This window comes from Lactuca virosa, chromosome 8, assembly GCF_052849685.1.
Source record: "Lactuca virosa cultivar CGN04683 chromosome 8, Lactuca_virosa_CGN04683_v6, whole genome shotgun sequence".
In the NCBI taxonomy this organism is placed as follows: domain Eukaryota; kingdom Viridiplantae; phylum Streptophyta; class Magnoliopsida; order Asterales; family Asteraceae; genus Lactuca; species Lactuca virosa.
In genome coordinates, this window is record NC_136433.1 from 250590713 (window position 1) to 250613449 (window position 22737).

The following is a 22737-nucleotide window of genomic DNA, read 5'->3' on the forward strand; positions in this document are numbered from 1 at the left end:
CTTGATGGAATCCAATCTTTTAAGAAGATGTCATTTGATTCTCGTTATGCCGTCTTAATTTGATGGAGAATTCCATAAGAAATTGATTTGTGTTCTTTAGGTTCGTCAAGAGTAAAAGAAAATCTCACTCTTGTTTATGTGCATGTTATGACATCTGAGGGAAATCATATAACCTTTCCATCAAGTAATAGTTATGTAAGTTGAAAATCATATTTTGTAAATATAGAAAATCAAATAATTATTACAATATGATTATAAGGCCACATCAATAGAAATATTCCAACAATCTACTTTTTAAATTGATTTGATTTCCAATTCAAAAACAACCACAGGAACAAATTAACAAAGTATATGAAGAGTTAACTAAATTGATAGTTTTAAATAGATGCTTAGGGATGAAACAAAGAATTGCAAAAGTAGTTAACGTACATGCATATGGGAAATTAAATTTATTTATTGCGTCATCTTGCACATAAAATAAGGAGATACACAAGAAGAAAGAGTAGCGACAATTACACATCATATTTTGTGTTTTCAAGAATGCATGTGGAAGAGAAACTAGAACCTTCATAAATTGTTCAAACGCTCACAACACTTGTAATGGATTGCAAACTTACACTCGAGACATTTAAAGATCATATCACATTTAAAATTCTTAGAACATATGTTGCATCGACCATCCGACACAATTCCTTGAGCAAATGAGAGAGGGTGTTGGTGACCATCACTCTTAAGAATGTCTCCAAACTTTATATTCACAAAATCATGAAGGCCTTTCAAGGAATAAGAAAGATTGTATGTCTCGTTCTGAAGTATCAATTTAGCACAAACCGTATGTATGGACTGAACACAATCTTGACAATGATAAAAAGATCTATGAGGATTCAACTCCTCCTCACAAACTTCACAAAAATATTCACCCTTATGGTTCTCGATCGGGAGGTAACTTAGGTGCAAGGGATGCTTGTCATGCTTGTGCCTGATTGTTTCAGGTAATAACAAAGTACATTGGGGATGCATATAAATATTACAAACATTGCACTTGTATGAAAGATGAGATTTTAGAGAATCAGACCTCCTGAGAGAAGTGAGACAAATACGACAAGACTTATAATAAGAATATGGTGATCGAACTAGTGAAAGAAGGTGATTCGGGTGAGCTTTATGTGTGATTTCTTCAGGTATAAGCCCACAACCAACATCAATATAGAATCCACATTCGGCACAACAATATGCAAATCCATTGCAAGGTTGTTGGCACATAGCACAACAGAACACATCGAAAAATGAATGAGGGATGTTTGAGTGCATGAGATTTAGGGGATGTTGTGGGTGACCTCGGTGTTTATCTATTTTTGGGGGAAGTCGAGCGCACCACTCATGAAGAGGAAAGTTGCAAATTACCTCAGCACACTTGTAAAACAACATGCTTGATATGATTGGTCTGATACATCCATTGCATAGCAGTTGGGTCTTTTTCATTGGGTTATGGCACTTCAATAACAAAGAGGAGGTTTGACCATTGATATCAATTTGCGTCGGGTTAACTAGAATTAGAGGGTGTTGATGCAATACATCTTTTAGGTTTGCCTCATAATTGCTTGTTCCACTTTCTAAGAAAAACAAGTGTTTTGGTAAGCTTTATGTTTCATCCGGGAATGAGAGATGAAGAAGATGAGAATGGTCAACATCTTTGTAATTTTTAACGGTTTTACCAAGGCCTGATATATAAATTTGGAAATAGAATAATAAAGTTGATTAGTATATCTCAAACGTAATTATAAATAGTTAACAAAAGCAGTCATTTAATAATTTTTTTACCAGGAGGCAAGAAGATGGACATGAATGGATCTTTTGTCGGTGTTGCACAATCCACATGAACATAATAGAGACATTTATCGCATTTGTATATCCAAAGTTCCTCTGTATTAGAAAACCGTTTACCGCATACTCTGCATTTAGGATTATATTTAGCATTTTGGTCTTTTCTTGGGAAGGAATATGAAATGGTGAGTGGATGAGTATGATAAAAAGCATCATATGTGGTTTGTTGGATTAACAAAGATTTTGGTAGGAAAGCACATTCAGTGTGTATGGTGAAGCCATGACAAATGGTACATTGATAGAAGATCCCTTCATGTCTTTTACCACAAGCACTACATTCGCATAAAATAGGCTTATTAGGGATATAACACATTAGTAAGTGAGGGTGGCAAGGATGATGGAAGACAATTTTTCCTACTTCTAGGGCACATATCACATGAATTTTAAAAAAACATTTAGAACATTTGTACCACATTCCATTGTGCTTTTGTTTACAAACATTGCCTGAAAAATATATTTGATTTTCACTGAGTATAAGAGGATGTGGGTGTAATGGGTACTCTAACATAGATGGGAGCTCAACACAAAATTTGTGCAGAGAGAAATGACATGATGAATCTTCCATACACATGTAGTAGTGTTTATGGTACACATGGATTTCTTGACCACACCTATCACAAGGGACGCCATGAAAGTGCTTTTTAATAATCAGATCACCACCCTCGTCATCATCATCATCATCATCATCATCTTCTTCTTCTTCTTCTTCATAGTAGAGTGGATACTCTAGCTGCAAATCAATGAGCTTTAGTGGATGCACATGTTCAGGTACTTCAAGTACATCCATTATAACTATATTTCTCTCTTTACAATATTGATGTTAAACACTCTAGCTTATTTATAACAAATAAAGAGAATATATGTGTGGCAAAGTAACCAAATGGAGTGATCTTTTTCTCTCATGTATAGTTGTTTATCTTAACCTTTTTTGTTATTAACTTTTCCTTTTGCAGAGAAACAATCAATAAAGTTTGTTAGAAGTGATTCCTAATAGTAATTTAATCTGCTTTTAATAATTTACCAACCAAGTTTTCCGATTTGTCCATTGTAATATGGAATTCTTAGTAAAGATTTTTATATCAAGAAATTACATAATATTAATTGTTAGTTTATGAATGCTTTATACATGGATAAACAAAAATAATGATATTGTAATGTATACATTGCTTTCTCATAATTCTGAAACCGATCTAACATTTTTTTTCATACGTAAGGAATAAACATAAGTGAATCCCACGAAAGCATGATTCTTTTCTTCTTTTTTCTTTTTAATCATTAGTATCGCCTCTTTAATAAGTAAGGAATAAATCCAATAGGAAGAGATGATATTGACACTAAATGTGTTGAAACAGAATTGAAATAGTATCGATGGAAATAACAAAGTGGTCTTGTAAAATATGCAGAACAAAAAATACAATAGTCAACAACACCCAACACCCTAACAAAAATTAATTTTCTTCTATACCTCATACTATGTCATAGACTACTCATGTTATCAATCAACTTAAAAAAATGTTTTTCTTTTGGTATTACAGTTGTGTAATTAGTTATGAGAGTCTACTTCAAACAATTAATTTCGTATCCACTAGATTCATTACTAGTTTAATAGATTGATTGTATTGCAAATGTGTCATAACTCATAACTATCAAGATTGTTGATCTATATCTATGAGATCACATAACTGAAAAATTGATGAACAAATTGGGAGTAAAGTTTGCTATCTTATTTCATTCACATAGTATATATTTATAGCAAGACAATCCCACAATTTTAGTTATCTGATTGCTGATCAATATAGAATAATGATTGTAAGATTGAAATGAAAATAGCAGGCACCTGTTTGGTTTATTTTCGCCGGAGAACAAGGAGCCGATGGAGATGGAAGAATTGACGGAGAAGAAAACAAAGGGGATGCGATGCAAAATCAAAAGTCAAAACTGCTAGTGTAGGAGAAGGTATTTTGACGACGTTCACTTTTCTTTAAACTGAAAATAGGTTTAAATTTTGATTTTTTTGTGTGCTCTAAGTACTTGGACTTACATTGGGTTAAACTATAGACCAAATTAGGTGGTTTATAGTTTAATTTGTAGGCCCATAATTTCGGTATGTGCTATTAGGTAATATTTTTCTGTTAAGAATCTCTTAGAAAAGAAAATGCATACATCACTTTATGTATGTATAATTGTATACATATGTCATGGTGACCGACCAATATCATAAATTTTATATTGGTAAAACTGATGAGAGTTTTATTTAATGGAATCATTATAATATTAACTAGGATTTTGTTTTTGGATCAACGGATTAAGCAATCAAGTATGGATTTAAAAAAAAGGTATGAATTTTTTTATATATAATATAAATGAACCAATTCATATAAGAGAACATGATGAGCAATGCGACAGACCTATATGATTTGATATTTATCGGACACAATAATAATAACGAAGATTTAATATTTGACTTTTAGTTGACGAGTAACTATCGAATACATATTTCTTTTTTATGATTAAAGATGATTTTTATGAATTGAATTATTATAATGATGTTGCATAACTTTCCATGTGAATTGTTATATGAAAATCTAAGTGCGATATGTTATTTTAAGGGGTATTTTGATTAGACTAAAAGATCATGACATTTTCAAAATATTTTTTCTCTAAAATCGTGCATCCAATTAAGTCCATGATAAAAGAAGAAACAAAAGATGAAAGACCATTGTCCATAGTGACGATATTCTAGACATTCATCAATTGTACGTGAAGCTAGCTACCTAATATTGTCATAAACTCATAATTAGTTATATATTTTGGCAATTATCTTAATAAATTAATCTTAAATGTTATATTTAAAAATAAACGATATTTAATATGTTTTGAACTGGATAATTACAGCTAATCGTAGCCGATGAGCAAAAGGAAAAGATTGGAACAAAAATGGAACTAATATGGATAAAGATCAAAACTTACCAAAAATCAAGAAAGCAAGACGCGACATAGCCATGTTCGCGTTGTGACCAAATTGAGCAGCCCAAGACAAACACGAAAACATTGCAAACTGCGACGCGACAAATGGGACTTATGCATCACCAATTCCACGTTTCTCATACTCCCATAAATAGATGCTCTCCTCTTCCTAAATCTTATGCAATCAAGTACCCAACTTGGGAGACATGTTTATTGCGAAAAATCAGAAGATCAGAAGGGATTCAAGGCTAAAGAACACGATTGGAGTATCGTTTTGAAGATCGAAGCTTGGTAACATCGTTTAATCATTTAGCTTGTTTTAGACATCATGTTTAGCACTTCCTTATTAATTGTGTTCTTTTTTCTAGCTATAATAATGGGCTAATACCGTTTTCTTCCGCTTATATGCAGATGAACCCTTAATACTATAGTTTGATTTATTAGTTGGATTTATAAAGTTTGATTATTTATTATGTTTGATTGATAGCATTACCTTATGTATTAAAGTTTCCATATTTATCGCCTACAAATTGGTTTTATATAGTCTAAAGGACCAATCTGATTATATTAACTTGTATCTTAACTAATTTATGAATAATAAATGATTAGGACTAGAGATGGACCAAATCATACGGTTAAGTGATATAATTATTAACTTTAAATATGTAAGAAAGTATTAGATGACCATTTTATGCTTAGATTAATTGTCATGGCCATTGAGATTAATCACTGGATCAAGTCTTTTATAATTCGAATAGTTAATTGATTATTTAGTTAGCTAATTGCATGATCAATGTGTTAGTTGCTTTATAATTATTAATATTAGTTAATCGGACCAAGATAATTAATCATTATAAGAATCGGTAATTAACTTTATTAAATCCATTGCACTTCTAATATATCAACACTAAGAAAATACATGGGCTTATAATCTAAGTGGAAGTACTTTAAAATTATTATTTCAATCAAGTTCTTTGTTTTCGTTTACTTTTGTTAGTTGCTAAATCAAGTTTAATTTAATTTAAACAAACCCACCTTTTTAGTTTTCTCTTTTAGAATAATTAATTATTTTATCTTATGATTCAAAAAATCGTATTCGTTCCCCTTGTGTTTGACACTTTTTTTAGCATACATATATTATTTCACGATTAGATGTACTACCTAGTATAACAACTAGTAGAGATAAAATGTGATTTGAAAATTTAAAACTAATGTATAAGTAACACATCACTACCTCATGTATAGTACTTGTGACGATATCACACTTCTATCTTAAAAATATGTAAAGACTATATAGGAGAAATATCAAATATATAGAGTGCTTTATGCTAAGTATTACATATGCTCCACACGCTATCTAAAGACTTAAAACTTAAGACGAAAGACTAGTGAAGATAAGACTCAAGATGACTTGTGAATGATTAAAAGCATAAATCATTGCATATGTTGTTGTTATATTATTAATGATGTTTATTTGCAAAACTTAAATTGTTTAAGTGAAAATGAAAAACTTAAGACTTTTTATTATTTCACTATTGCTTCAGAAGAAAGACGTAAGACGTAAGACGAAAGACTAAGAACGCATGACAAAAGACGAAAGACTTAAGACGTATGAGTAAAGACTAAAGACTAAGGATGCATGACAAATGACTTATGATTTGGAAAAATATACAAAGAATATGTTTTAAGACTAAAGACTTAAATTCTTAAAAGGAAATTATTTACTCTGCAATACATAAAGGTTCAAAATGATTTTGGGATTCTCATTGGTTTAAGAAATATGACAATTCCTTCTGACATAAAGATGTTGAATATGAGTATTAATCATTGAGCATTCCCAATGCCTAAGCTAAAGTTGCATATTGGAGGTCTTAGATTGGTCTCAGAACGGTCCAGTCTTTTTTTGGACTGGTCCAGACAGTCTCGGGCCAATATTTTTTCATTTTGGTCTTTTTCAGACCTGTCTTTCTCGGTCTTGTCTTTTCTGGGACTGGTCACGGTCTTTTCGGTCCGGTCTCACGGTCTTTCCATGCACCTTTTTTGATTCAGTTACTGAGTTTTTTTGGTTCGCTTTCGATATTTTCTAGTTTTTTGTGTTTCAGTTTCAAGTTCTTTCATTAACAAATATGTGATTAACACAAAAATGATAGATTAGAATTTTTTTAAAATGATTTACTTAAGTTTATTAAAAGCAAAAAGGAAATAAGTTAGATAATATGTAATTAACAAAAAATGATATGTTTATAAACTTTGGCTACCTGTCTTATTTTTAGACCGGTCTTGGGTCGGTCTCAAAACGGTCCGAGTTTTTTCGGACTGGTCTCGGACGGTCTTGGTCCGGTCTTTTTTAGGATCGGTCTCTTTTTAGTTTGGTCTCGTTTTATACCGGTTTGATCTCGGTCTTTTTTGGGTCCGATCTGAGATGGGTCTTTTTGTGCAACTCTAGCCTAAGTTATGTATTTTTATATGTATTAATTCGAGAGTAGTGTTTGAAGATAGTAAAGGAGACCTAGACGTTTAGAAGGCTATGATTGTGTAGTGGTTCCTTTAGTTGATGTTATGATATCATATTGAAAACACTCTACTATAATCTTTTGAACAGTGAATGTTATAACAACTTAAGACTGTGGGACCGTATCTTCTGCAAAAGAAAATTTTAAAAGATTGTTAAATTATTTTAAAACAAGTTAATCATTTAAGTTAAAAGAGTTTTGTTTCAATTTGGTATCAAAACGTTAGTTTAAGTGAACCAGATGTTTAAGTGAACCAAATGCTTATTTTAGTATATGTACTTAAACTATATATACACTTAAACTATAATGCTTAAAGATGATTAATGCTTATTTTATATATGTACTTAGACTATATATGCACTTAAACTATAATGCTTAAAGATGATTAGGAAGATAATGATGATGACACTAGGATATGCCTAGGATATATGACATAGGATGTTATGTGTTTAATTCTAAATGTTTATTTATCATTTAATAATTAGCATGTGGAATCCTCTATAGTGATAAACCTAAGGAGCAAGTAATGCCAACAAAGGAAGAAAATATAAGACAACATCAGAGTGTAAACACTTCTTCATCGTCTTCTCCAAATATCATCACTAGTTCTATGAAAATTTCATAAATATGATTTTAGGATGGAATTGAGATAATAGGGATTTAAGAATGCATCTATGCATTTGATCCAATTTTAGCTTCAATTCCTCTGTTGCAAGTTGAAGTTTAGACCAAATCATGTTTTAGGGAAATTTCTAACCATAGAGTTTGGGATTTCAATTTTGAATTAAAGTATACGAATCTAGTGCTTGTTTTATCTTGGATTTTATTTCCCTTATATTGAGTTAATGAATCCAAAATCTAGGACTAGCACCTTCTATTGAGCTTATTGGGATTTCAAGCTTTCAAAGGAGCTTCAATGGAGTTTTAGGCATGGAATTGTGATTATGATTTGGTTCCACATATTTGAAAGTTCAAATTACATAATAAGATTGTTTTAATGATCATCTGAATCATCATAAATAGTATTTAATGATCATTTGAGGTTATTAACTAATTAGAAGCTTAAATGATCACTAATGGAGTTGAACAAGGTTTCAAAGCTTTAAAGCATTTGATCTCTAAGTTGGAATTTTAATTTCTCATGTTAATAAGGTTATGAGATGTTAGTCAAGGATTAAAACATGTCAATGTATGTTAAGTACCAATAAAAGGTCTTTTTGTGGAGCTCTATTTAACCCTATAGAAGATATCAAAGAAAACTCACATTATAATCTATTGATTGCACATAGAAGATGTATTTACCCCATAAGATAGGGAACAAGCCTTTATAAAGCCCATAAACATAAAAGTTTTTGGCCCAACTCTATCAAAAAAACTAACCCACTATTTTATATAACGCTTAGGTCAGACTTCAGGAGTTCATGTCATCAAACGATCATCAGATTTAGGAAGCCATATGAATGATTTTACATCTATATTTTACAAAAATAAAACCCATGGCTTATTAATGTTCAACTTATTTATTTATTTTTTAAGTTTCACCAAACTGAATTTTCGTTTTTCCTTTCTCTTATAAGCTTGTACTTCTTCATATGCGACACAAAAGTGGATCCAAATGCGAAAAGCAATTTTTGAAACAGTTACAATGAACCACACTAATTAAGCACATTTTATTAAGAGTCTAACTGAAGAAATCTTTATGAAACATGAATTCTTGATTTGCTATTTACATCCCCACAAGGCCACATCAATCCAAGTGGTGTAAAAGAATCCTAACACTTGGCTCCCAAAGTGGAGGGCAAAAAGGGTATTTCACAATCATGGTGTTTGTTGACAAACGGTATTACAAAACAGTATACAAACTCATGAATAACTTGTGCATTTGCTAATGGAGTTGACCATCATTTATATTCATTTATATGTAGGGTAAAAAGACATAAAAGGCCACTTTACTGGCATGCTAAAAGCCTACAAGATTCTTGGTTTCATGCTTATACGAAATGTGATCATATGAAAGAACCATAAGCAATCGATCATACTTCAGAGCTTGTTGCCTAAAAGAGGATAAAATAAGTCCATTCATTTAACGAAGGTTAAAATGATTATGTTCAGAATAAAATACACCTTTTACAATGTAACGTACAATTTACTGTATTTGATTTGTTTTTCTCTTTTGTTATTCTTTTTCGAATCCTCAATAAGAAATTATATAAATTATCAACTACATTGTATTAAGATATTATTCAATTTAGTTTCTATTTATAGTTATACAACCATATAAGTTTTCGGTTTTATGTTCTTTATAACTTTAAATAGAAAGTAAAATCAGTATTGAAAATCTTGAACTGGAATTAATCAATTGGTTGGAGTAATATTGCAAAAAAATTGAATTCTGTTGTCAAATATCGAAAAAGGAAATCTAAATGTTCAAAAGTGTTTTTGATTTTTTTTTTGGATAAAGTAGAAAGAGTTTTTCATAGTATAGATAGATGTGGCAAAGTGTAACAAACAGAAAAAATAAATAAATAAATAAAATAAATAGTGACAGATGACACACACAAAGCCAAGCATGATAAAGAGTATCCAATGGAAAGTAATAAACCACTTTTACCCTTGAAAAACATAATTGTTTTTTACACGCCCCCAATTACCTTGTACGTATAGAATTTATTGAGAAGCTAGCAAAATATTAAAAAGATTTACAATGAACCAAAATCAAATATGAGTTTTTTTTTTAAACCTCTCAACCCATTGAATATGTTTTCTACAAAATCTATTTGAGACCCAAAAAATGTGATACAATATTGTCCTAAATGGCTAAATGACAACCGTCTTTGAAAGATTGATGAACAATCTTAAATATGTTTTTCTAGCATGATAAAGAGTATACAATATTGTCCAAAACCATATTGGTACGAGGTTCCAAAGGACCAGAAAAATAGTCACGATGATTGCATCCAAACATTTTTTTACAATAGAATTAGATTTTATGGTGAAATATCCCACCAAAGTGCAATTTGATTCTAGGAGAATTAATAGTGCAATGGTATAAAAAGGTGGGATCTAGAGGTACGTTCGTATTAGTTACCGAGTTAGTAACACACATATAAATAAAAAGTAATATTGTAATATGATATTTTCGCAAAAATACAAATGTCATCAAACTCATATTTGTTAAAAACATCACTCATTGTAGTGATTCATTGCTCATCATTAAATGTTCTAGCCTCCATTGTTATATGTTTGAAACCCTTCCATACAAAATTATGTTCATGGTTGATTACATCATAACATCATATTTTACAACTAAACATGACGTGATTATATTATCATCACTTTTAAAACCCTAACTAGTCTTTGACTTCCACAAAGTCATACTCATAATCAGAACAATTAAGTGTACACCTAGATACATCCAAACAACACATAAACAACAAGAAAATTGTGGGATAATTATAGACATAAAGTTGAAACAAAAACTGAAAAGTATTCGAAATCTAGAAACACCCTTTTCCTTTTTCTTGAAATTCAATAAACCGTTCTTTTCTTTTTCTCATGATTCTTTTTATGCATTTGTGGATCCGATTTTTCAAGAAAATACAAAATAATTTGAATAAAATTAGAAAGAAAACAAAATAGTTGTAAGAATGATTAGGGAAAATAATTGAAATGTCTTTTAGTCAAAGGAGACAGACTGCACAGGAGAATGTTTGTGGACACAATAACTAGAAAAGCATGACGTAACAAGGACTACTACAACATATCAATGTCTTTGTTCTTTTCACCTTTTAAAACAATAAAATAAATAATAAATATCATACTTTTTGTGTAGTTTTCTTGTACTGTTTGTGTTTCTTCCGATTATTTTTTTGATTTCGAAAATATGCCATATCAAACGTTCAAAAAACCAAAACACGACACAAGCTTTGTATCTGTTTTTTGATATCATCATATAACAATCACCAAAAACTTTGTATCACATGTGGTCTTCCTCTTTGAGCTGGATGGTTCAAATCCCGTCTGAATCATAGGTGGAATCATGAATGGTTTAGGATTGATTAGATTTGTCTTTCAAGAAAATAGAAAAACTGATTAAAATTATTATAATTGTATTCAAAAAATGTGAATCATTATATAAATTATATGTGACATGTCACGTTTATATCGATGTGGATGTTTATATCAAATGGGCAGGTGATAACTAATGAAATGTCATGGTTCGCTTAAAATTTAAAAACACCCAAAAAAACAGTGGATCCCATTTTGTTTTTCAATTCTACCCTTATATTAGTTATATGAAAAGTAACAATATTACATTCGCAACAAGCTGTTTTTTTTTATTAAAGTAGTAATATATTTTGATAATAAGTTAGAGGTAGTATCACTATTTTAATAATGATGCAGGTGAAAGTCATCAAAATAAAAGTAAAATAAATATTACAAAACGAAATAAGTACATATTTTCCTCAGTTTCATTAGCCCCCATCAAAATTTTATTATGGCATGGTGGGTATGTTCATTATTTAAGAGCCACATATCAAAATATAGTGATCTATAACGTTGACGAAATAAATAAAAAAATTATTGGTATCTTATTGCTCCTCCTAAAGTAGGCGCATGCTAGCTTTCTGACTAAGGATGTTTAAAACCGGATATCTAAAAATTCGGATAGTTAGATTTTAATATCTGAATCTGTATCCGTAATTCTGGATATCGGAAATTTCGGATGCGAATTCGGATATTAACTTTAGATATCCGAAAATGTTCAACTTTCAAAATAAAATTTTAAAAATATTTTATAAATTGCATCCATTTGCCAAACAAACACTACCCATTAACAAATGTATTGGAAAAAACTTCAAATTTTGTTTTAGAAATTGGATTCATACACCACTCACGCATCCATGTACATCAGTTGAGTTAACCTCATATAAGAAATGCAAATAAATGATTCAGTCTTTAAAATTGTATGTAAATCACTCCACTATTGTTAGACATTTAAGTCTAGTCTTGAAAAATAAAATTAGCGTATATAAAAAAGACTAAACTGCATAAATGGTCCCCGTGGTTTACTTAAAATTGCCAATTTGGTCCAAAAAGATTTTGACTAGCACCACAGGTCCAAAGTTTTCATTTTGTTGCGACTTTGGTCTAATTTAATTTAAAAATATTTAAAATGACGAATTTACCCTTGGAATTTTCTTTTTCTGTTTTATTTTTTTTCTTAAATGTTTTTCTGATTAAAAGAAAAATAAAAAAGAAACTCTCTCTCTCTCTTAGACAGTATGCCCCCTTTTCTCAAAATCGATCCCTCTTCACAATCGATCCTTTTTCTCTCTCTCTTTGAGAACGTTGACCATACACCTCCATTATCCTCAGGCCCTGACCTTCATCGACATAACCATTTCACCATTATTTGCCTTCATAATCTTCCACCACACTTCATCCTCGGCCGAAGGGGATATAGATTTGAAACAAGGATGAAGCAACAAAACCATCACCACAACTGTTGTATGCCTCCCTGCTCCTACAATCGGACCACCACCTATTTACGAAACCCTAGTGTTAGAGAAGAAGGATTCTACATTGACGATGGAGAAGAAGGATCATTGCTGCAAACCCTAGCTCATCCCTTTCTTAGATCTTTCATCATCGGAGAAGAAAGGTTATCTGAAGGCGCACAATCTGTTTAATCTCTGTTCGATCTTCGTCTCCGATTGTGTATCTTTTTTCTTCTTCTATCTCGACTGGTGAGCAACGGTGGCGCACCGATCTTCTACCTCAATGTATTTGTGCGTGTTTATCATTTATGGAATATTATTTGTGTGTGAGTATTTATCCCCAAAAAACCGATTTGTTTGTGGGAATCAGATCAGATTCCAGATTCAGATGAAGAAATTATCAGAGCACCTCTAGTGTTCACTGGTTTGTAGAGGGAATAAGGACGAAAGCAACAAGGTGTTGGTGGAAATCTCAACGGTAGCAGGTGGTGGTGGCTGGTTTTTACGTTGGCAGTGGGGTGGCGAGGCTTCCTACGTTACTTTTCTGTCCGACGCCAAATGTCGAGGGAAAAGGGAGGGAATCAATTAGCAGTGATCGAAGAAGGTGTGGGTGGGACTAATCGCAGAAAACAGTGGGGAAGATGGGGTAGCGGCAGCGGTGGTTTATGGTGGTTAAAACCCATCGTGTGTGGGTTTTTCTTCAAGAGAGAGAGAGAGAGAGAGGACATTTTAACAGAGAGAGAGAGAGAGTATTTTTTTAATTTCTATAATAAAAATATTCAAAAAAGAAAATACAAAGGATAAATTCAGGGGCAAAACCATCATTATAAAAATGTTTAAAGCAAATTGGACCAAACTAGCAAGAAAATGAAAAGTTTGGACCTCTGGTGCTAGTCCAAACTTTTTTGGACCAAAGTGACAATTTTCAGCTAACCACAGGGATCATTTGTGCAGTTTTGTCTATAAAAAAGGATACCCTTTTGAGAAATAGGTTTAACCATTTTTGTCACAAAAGATTTAAAAAAGGGTAAAATTCTACTTAATAAATGAAAATAATTTTGCCACTTGTCATCATTTTATGAATTATGTCACATGTCATTTTTTGGTAAATTTAAATTAAATTATATTCATGTGTCATTTTGTGGTTTTTTTATTTTATTAAATTTTATATAATGCTTAAATGTAATAAATCTAATAATAAATGTATATCCAATTCATTAATACAACTTTCCTTATAATTTCTAAATTTCTAAATTGAATCAAATTATTTTAGTTGTTTATTTATTTAAATTATTAGTTTATTTAAAAGATGAATAAGCATTTCAATTTTAATAATTAAATATATATATTTTTTTATAAATTTAAACTTTTTGTATTGTTAGATTTTCATGTTTGTTTATTTATTTATTTTTTGGATAAACTCATGTAATACATAGGTCCCACAACAAGTTAAAAATAATAAAGTATAAGGGAAAATGGGAATCTAATCGTGAAGCTATCTAAATTAAAACCCCAAGTCCCTACGTGTAACTCAAATTGAAAGGTAAATCACAAGAAGTCAAAACAAAATTACATTATATAAAAAAAACTTTAAAATATAAGTTATACATTTTTGGTTTTTCTTTAAAATCGATAGCCGAATCTGAATCCGAAAAATCGGATATCTGAAATTTCGGATAATTTTAGTTCGGATTTTCGGTTTTTCGGATACATATATTTTTGAACACCCCTATTTCCGACGACCTAAACCCGGGGCGATAGAGGGGAAGTTTTATAGATCATATTTCTTATCCTAATCGAAATTCAACGGGAGTACATTGGGTAAGGTTAGATTTTTCTATTGTGAGCAACATTCATTGGCTAATTCAATTGGCGATAAAGAATTCAATCACGAGGGTCATAGTTCTTGTACTTCATTCAACAAACTGGGATGTGTGGGTGAACTTAAAAGGGAGCAATCGTTGGACTCTCTTTCAAATGATAAGCCCGACATGCATGATACAAATAATTTGTTGGGCTTTCTTTCAAGGAAAGAATTCAGTCACGAAGGTCATAGTTACGAATACTTATGATTTCGAGTCTCATGATAAGCCTGACATGCATCTGGAGGTGGAGGAGGTTTAGGTTGAATAGATGGGAATTTCTTATTAGTAAAGCAAATTCTAATAGAGTTATTGTGGGTGAAGTCAAGGAGGTTGCACTCATTCCAAATATTCATGATTTATGTATGAGTGAAGTGTTAATCATGTTAGATATTCAGTACATAGGAGGTTTATGAGTGGTGGTGGAATTGAAATCTTCACTAGGTACTAGAGTGTTGTTTTATGAATTGAAGTTATTGTTTAAAGATGTTGATATTAGAAAAAGATTAGTTTGGCTTAAAATTAAAGGTATTCTACTAGGAGCATTGAGTAATTGTGACATCCCCATTTTCACGGCCAGAAAAGACCGATTTTTTTTATGCTTGTTTGAAAATCAGAGTAACATTTTAAATAAAAGTGTTGCGGAATTTGTCCCAAAACAAAATATGATAAAGATTTATCAAAAGCATTTCCAAGGAAATGTATTTCATTAAAAGACTCGGGATGTCATGTTCGATACAGATCAAAAGCATAAACAGTACAACATCAGCCTTACTACATTATTTCATATCTACAGGCCTATATCCGTAATCCCTCATCCAAAACATCACATCTATGCTCGAGCGCCACTACCTGTAATACATGCAACTGAGTGGGTCAGGCTTGGGAGCCTGGTGAGCACATATGGTTTTCAACCCACAATAAATAAGTTTATTAATTTCATCAATCAACAATAACCCGATTACCCGTTCCCGTTATCCTCACTTTACGTCCCTAAACACCTATCATAAAGGACCTAGCCTAAGGATCATCATCGGGATGGACACTACTGCTAAGGGGGTTCCTCAGCAATAAATGTCCTAAAGGCAACCATGAGGGGGATGGAGTACACCGGTGAACACATCGTTCACAAACACCTACAGGTTGCGAGCCTGCTAGCGTTCCATTGGACTGTCTAGAAGAGTCCGTGGTCGTCATCTATACTCCGCTAGATGACTGGATCACCAACAACATCGAGGCATTTCATCATTTTATCACACATCGTCTTATTACCTCTACCCATGTTTTACCCCAACATTTTTGTAGATATAAAATACACATACAGTTTAAATAACGAAAAACGTGTATAAAATCATTCATCCAACATAGACAGCAAGTATTCAGATAATATGCACACATAGCACGTAATTTATATAAAATACTTCATATCTATGTGTAAGATGAAAGTAACTATGCACTCACCTGATTAGGTGGTGGCTCGGTACTCGAACATCACTTCGTTATCTCAAAACAATTTTTCTTTGACCAAAACCTAGTATCAATATCACTAGAGTTTAGTTTTAACGTTAATCGTGACTAATTAATAGTCTAGCTATTATTATTATTATATAAGCGTTAAATAACACCCAATATAACTCATAATAATAGTCCAAATAATTATTTTAAAGGCCTAATAATATTACAATAATTATTTAAAAGTTATATTAAAAATTGCGTAGGCGTAGCTCACTTACAGCGGATTTTAAAGAAAATCGGGCTTTGCTCGGAGCAGCGTTTTCGAAACCGAAAGACCCTTTTTCTCGGGACTCCGGGAGCCTCGGGGCTTCCTTAGGGTGCTAGGGATTTTTCCTAGGGTTTAGGGGAGTTGGAATGGGTTAGAGAGAGAAAGTATTTAGAGAGAAAAGTGGAAATGTGTGAAAAATCCGGAAGAGTTCGCATCTATTTATAGGAGCCAGCAGCTCGGATTTAAGCTGCGCGTTCAGCAGCTGCTTCGGATAAGGTGCGAGGTGGCGAGCATTCGGTGGTGCGACGTGGCTTAAGCTGGACCGAGGGAAGGCTCGCGTACGCAGCGCGTTCGGAAGAGGCTACGCTGGGCGTGATGCGAGGGCTACGTGGCGTGATCCGAAGTGTGTTTCTTCATCCGCGATGGGTGGCCCAGATGCTGCCACGTCACCAGCTCCTCACCAGGCTTCGCAAATTCGACTACAAACTTTAAAAATTCGTAACTTTCGCGTACGAGCTCCGTTTTCGACGTTATTTATATCCACGCGTAGGCGGGAATGTACTCTACAACTTTCGTTTAGACCCCGTCGGCTAATTTTGACTTTATTTTAAAAGTTATATTTTTAACAGGCCGGGATAGGGTTGGTCCGTTAAAAATTCACAACTTCTTCATCCGACTTCCGTTTTCGTCTGTCTTTTTATCGTTACGCTACTATTAACGAGATATTCGATTCTCGTTTAGGTTCTGTCGGCTAAAAACCGCTCGATCTAATATTCGAACTTCGGACTGTACACTGCTAAGCTGAAACTTCGAAAAATCATAACTTCCTCATACGAAGTCAGATTTGGGCGTTGTTTTTATGGACGCTCTCGGTTTAACGTTTTCTACGACTTTCGTTTAGATCGCTAAGGCGAAAAACCGCTTTATCGTAAATTCACTATTTACGCTTCCCGGTATCGTGCCGGTTCCATTGCGAAACTTCGACGGGTCATAACTTCTTCGTTATAACTCGGATTTCGGCGTTCTTTATATCCCCAGAATCCTTGTTTCGACCACTACAACTTTATGTAAAGATATCGGGCTTATCTTACACTTTAATTTTGACGCTTATTTTTATTCTTTATTAATTATATATTTATAATTAAATAATAAGCACACAAATACACATAATTCACATAGTACTCAAATATTTCATCTTTATTACATCAAAAAGAGTTACAATAGTTGACCTAGACTATTACATCGTCTAAAAATGCTTAGCCCCGAAACACGGGCGTTACAATTCTCTCCCCCTTAGGATGATTCCGTCCCGGAATCATGCATCAGCAAACAGATGTGGGTCTCGACTCATCATGTCACTTTCTGTTTCCCAAGTGAGATTCGGCCCATTCGAATGTTTCCATCGGACTAGCACTAGGTCGACCATCTTGCGTCGTATGAATACCATCGAGTTCTTCGGGCAATTCCAGCGTGTAAGCTTGGTTCCCAATGTTCTGAAGAACTTTGAACGGTCCAATAAACCTTGGACTTAGCTTTCCTCGTTTTCCGAATCTTATAATTCCCTTCCACGGTGAGACCTTAAGCAAAACCGAATCCCCAACTTCGAAGGTCATCGGTCGTCTCTTCTTATCAGCATAGTTCTTCTGACGATCCTGAGCTGCTAACATCCTTTCCCTGATCACCTTCAGCTTCTCAGCAGTCTCATGGACTATCTCGGGGCCCATAAACTGTTTTTCTCCAGCCTCAAGCCAACAAGACGGCGTACGACACTTCTGTCTGTACAAGGCTTGATAAGGTGCCATCTTGATGCTCGAGTGGAAACTGTTATTGTAGGAAAATTCTACCAGAGGTAAGTGTTCATCCCAATTACCTTGGAACTTCAGGGTACATGCTCTTAGCATATCTTCCGGTGTTTGAATCGTTTTTTCACTCTGACCATCGGTCTGCGGATGATAAGCTGTACTTAAACATAATTTCGTACCCAATTCCTCTTGTAGACTTCTCCAAAACCTTGACGTGAAACGACTATCACGATCCGATACAATCGTTAGACGAACACCGTGAAGTCTTACTATCTCCTTCACGTAAGCATTTGCGAGCTTATCCATAGACCACCTTTCGTCGGCTGCTATGAAGTGTGCACTCTTAGTGAAACGATCCACGACCACCCAAATCATGTCGTGTCCGTTCTTCGTCCTGGGAAGTTTAGTCACAAAATCCATGGTGATGTCTTCCCATTTACCCATGGGTACAGGTAAAGGTTCTAAATTCCCGTATGGTTTCTGATGTTGTGCCTTAACTCTCGCACATGTTACACACTCGGCCACATACTTCGCAACATCGAGCTTCATCGTCGGCCACCAGTAGTAGGGTTTTAGGTCCCTATACATTTTAGTGCCACCGGGATGAATCGAGTACATGGTCTTGTGAGCTTCTTCCATCAGAAGATCTCTTATTCCTCCCGTCTTAGGTACCCAAATCCGATCTTGGAATACCTTCAGTCCTTGACGGTTTGTACCAAATACCAACTTCTTTCCCAAACGTTCTTCCTTTCGGTCATTCTTTTCTGAAGCTTATTCTTGAGCTTTCTTGATATTTCCACAATCGTTGAGACAACTTCTATTCTCAACGCTCTTGGCCTTTTCCTTTCAAGATTGACTTTCCGACTGAGGGCATCAGCAACAACATTTGCCTTACCGGGGTGGTAAAGTATCTCACAGTCATAGTCCTTGAGTAATTCTAGCCAGTGTCGTTGTCTCATGTTTAATTCCTTCTGATTAAAGAGATACTGGAGACTCTTATGATCAGCGAAAAGTTTGCACTTCGTTCCATAGAGGTAATGCCTCCATATCTTTAGAGCAAAAACTACCGCTGCCAACTCCAAATCGTGAGTGGGGTAGTTCTTTTCGTGCTCCTTCAATTGTCGAGATGCGTATGCTATCACCATTTCTCTTTGGGTCAGGACACAACCCAACCCGACTCCAGATGCGTCACTATAGACCGCGAAGTCTTCAACTCCATCGGGTAGAGAAAGAATCGATGCTTCACATAATTTCTTTTTTAGCTTCTCGAATGCTTCTTCGTGCTTCTCACTCCATGTAAAAGTAGCTCCTTTGTGGGTCAAAGCTATCAACGGAGCAGCTATCGAAGAAAAGCCTTGGATAAATCGTCGGTAGTATCCGACTAATCCTAGAAAGCTTCGAATCTCCGTGGGACTTTTTGGTCGTTCCCACTTCATCACAACTTCGATCTTTGCTGGGTCAACCATTATCCCCTCCTGGTTAACCACATGACCTAAGAATTGGACTTCTCGGATCCAAAAATCACACTTGGAGAACTTTGCATACAGTTTCTCTTTCTTCAAGACTTCCAACACTTCTCGTAGATGCTGGCCATGCTCCTCCTGGCTTTTCGAGTAGATGAGAATGTCATCTATGAACACTATCACAGACTTATCGAGGAATGGTTTACAAACCCTGTTCATCAAATCCATGAATGCTGCTGGAGCATTGGTTAGTCCAAACGACATAACCAAGAACTCGTAGTGTCCATATCTTGTTCTGAATGCAGTCTTCTCGATATCATGTTCTCTCACTTTCAGCTGATGATATCCTGACCTAAGATCGATCTTTGAGAAATAGCTCGAACCTTGCAGCTAATCGAATGGGTCATCAATCCTTGGCAATGGATACTTGTTCTTCACCGTTGCCTTGTTCAGCTCTCGGTAGTCTATACACATTCTCATGCTTCCGTCTTTCTTCTTCACGAATAGCACCGGAGCTCCCCAGGGTGATGAACTAGGTCTGATAAAACCGTTGTCCAACAACTCCTGAAGATGCGTCATAAGCTCCTTCATCTCCGTCGGTGCTAATCGGTATGGTGCTTTCGCTATCGGTGTTGTACCTGGTAACAAGTCTATTCGAAATTCCACTTATCTATCAGGTGGTAATCCGGGAAGACCTTCGGGAAAGACTTCTGGATAATCACACACAACCGGTCTATTCTGCACCTCTTTATTTTCCTTCTTAGCATCGATTACGAATGCCAAGTATGATGTACATCCCTTGGACAAACATTTTCTGGCTTTCATCAGGGAGATGATTCCAGAATTTACTCGGCGTTTGTCCCCGTACACCATAAATGACTCTTTTCCGGGTGGGTTTACCCTTACTATCTTCTTTTGGCATTGAATCTCAGCATTGTTGGCGCTAAGCCAATCCATTCCCAGAACGATGTCGAAACCGTTCAATTCTATGGGTAACAGCTCCTCGTGCAATTCGTTTCCGTTTAGGTCGATGACGATGTTCTTAATACAATTACTAACAGGTACGAACTTGCCACTGGCAACTTCCACAATTAGGGCATTATCAAGTTTTTCTACAGGCAATGCTAATTTTCCTCCAAATCTATACGATACAAAGGAATAGTTTGCTCCCGAATCAAATAGTATAATGGCAGGCAATCTATTTACAAGAAAGGTACCTGAAGCGATGTCTGCTGCCTCCTTTGCAGCCTCGAGCGTCATCTGGAAGGCTCTTGCCTTCGGCTTCGGTGGAATGTTGGGTCTTCCTGCCTCCTTCTTCTTCGGACAGTCCCTCGAAATGTGCCCTTCCTCGCTGCACTCATAACAGACCTTCTTAGTGAACGTGCACTCGTTGGCATAGTGCCCAGGTTTTCCACGTTTGAAACAAGTGACTCCTCCGTCACATTTCCCCTGGTGCTTCTTCTTGCACTTGTCGCACCATTTGGCTTCACCTCCTCCAGACTTCTGTGTACCAGACCTTGAGAACTTGCTTTTCTTGCTGAATTTCGACAATCCATCAAATTTCCTTTTCTCTCCCACCTCCGCTCTCTCCAGACCCTTCTCTCGTATCTGGGTCTCCACATTCTTAGCAGCCCAGATGGCAGCTTTCAGAGTGGTTGTTTGCTTGACCATTGGACCGAAGTTCGCTGGTAATCCGAGGGCAAACTTGTTAACCTTGGAGAGTTCAGTTGGGACGAGGTGAGGAACAAGCTTCATTTTCTCTGTAAAGCTTGCAGCGTATTCAGTAACGCTCATTCTTCTCTTCTTCAGATTCTGGAATTCGTTGTTGATCTCCAGAAGATCCTGCTCAGAGCAACATTGCATCTTTAACTGCACCAGAAAATCCTCCCACGACATCTTGCTCGCTTCTCCTTTGGGCATTGAATCAGCTAGTAGCTTCCACCAACTTAGTACTCCAGATTTCAACAGAGGAACCGCGAGAGCGGTCTTCTGCCTGTTGCTACACTCGCAACTCTCAAACATCGTTTCCATCTCGGAGATCCAGTTCATGACTTCCACCGGCGTCGGGCTTCCAGATAGACACAGTGGTTTAGATGCCATGAAATCCTTGTATTTTCATCCACGTCCGTCATTTCCTCCATCCTGGTGGTTTTGCCTAACTATCGGTGGGTTGGCTTGACCAACAGTCCCACTGTAGTTTCCTCCTTCTGACTGCCCATCATTCAGCTCGGGCTCTACGATTGGTATGATAGCGTCCTCGCGATTTTGTTGGAGCAAACGCCTGGTTTCCTCCATTTGACGATCCAACATCATCTGGATCATCGCTTGCACTCCGGCCATTGTGATTGGCTCAGGAACATCTGATACAACAGGTATTTGCTGAATCACTGGGGGTTGATTCCGATTCCCATTTGCATTCCCAGCTCCACTGCGGGTTCTCGCCATTTTGATCTATACACCGAATAAGGTGAATTTAGATCTTTATTTAGGATAGACGTTTAAATCATCCTTATCACTCCGAAATGTTTACATGTTAGTTCTAATATCATAGTCGTACGTTTAGAATCCTAAACACATAAGGTTTCCAGATCCGGTCGGCAACAGACCATAGATCCAAACAAATAACAGCATATCAGGCACAAAGCATTTAGCACATAAAAGCATTTTAGGCATAATTCCTAAAATAAGCTAGTGCTCGCACCTCACAATCATTGCTTAGCATTCTAAGTTTAAGTCTAGAAATCCTACAAATTCCTAGTTCGCTTAAACTAATGCTCTGATACCAACTGTGACATCCCCATTTTCACGGCCAGAAAAGACCGATTTTGTTTATGCTTGTTTGAAAATCAGAGTAACATTTTAAATAAAAGTGTTGCGGAATTTGTCCCAAAACAAAATATGATAAAGATTTATCAAAAGCATTTCCAAGGAAATGTATTTCATTAAAAGACTCGGGATATCATGTTCGATACAGATCAAAAGCATAAACAATACAACATAAGCCTTACTACATTATTTCATA

The 22737-nt window shown here is 35.0% G+C and overlaps 1 protein-coding gene across 1 annotated transcript; it reads right to left on the reverse strand.

The window, feature by feature from the left end:
* Window positions 1-500: 500 nt before the first annotated feature.
* On the reverse strand, window positions 501-2675 carry LOC145133269 (uncharacterized). Its single transcript, XM_079068207.1, has one exon. The coding sequence runs from the start codon at window positions 1480-1482 to the stop codon at window positions 568-570; it is 915 nt and encodes a 304-aa protein (XP_078924333.1). The 5' UTR covers window positions 1483-2675; the 3' UTR covers window positions 501-567.
* Between the last annotated feature and the right edge of the window lie 20062 nt (window positions 2676-22737).

Bases quoted from the DNA above. Each gene is read 5' to 3' on its own strand.
- LOC145133269 (XM_079068207.1), bottom strand. From the start codon at position 1,482: ATGAAAAAGACCCAACTGCTATGCAATGGATGTATCAGACCAATCATA.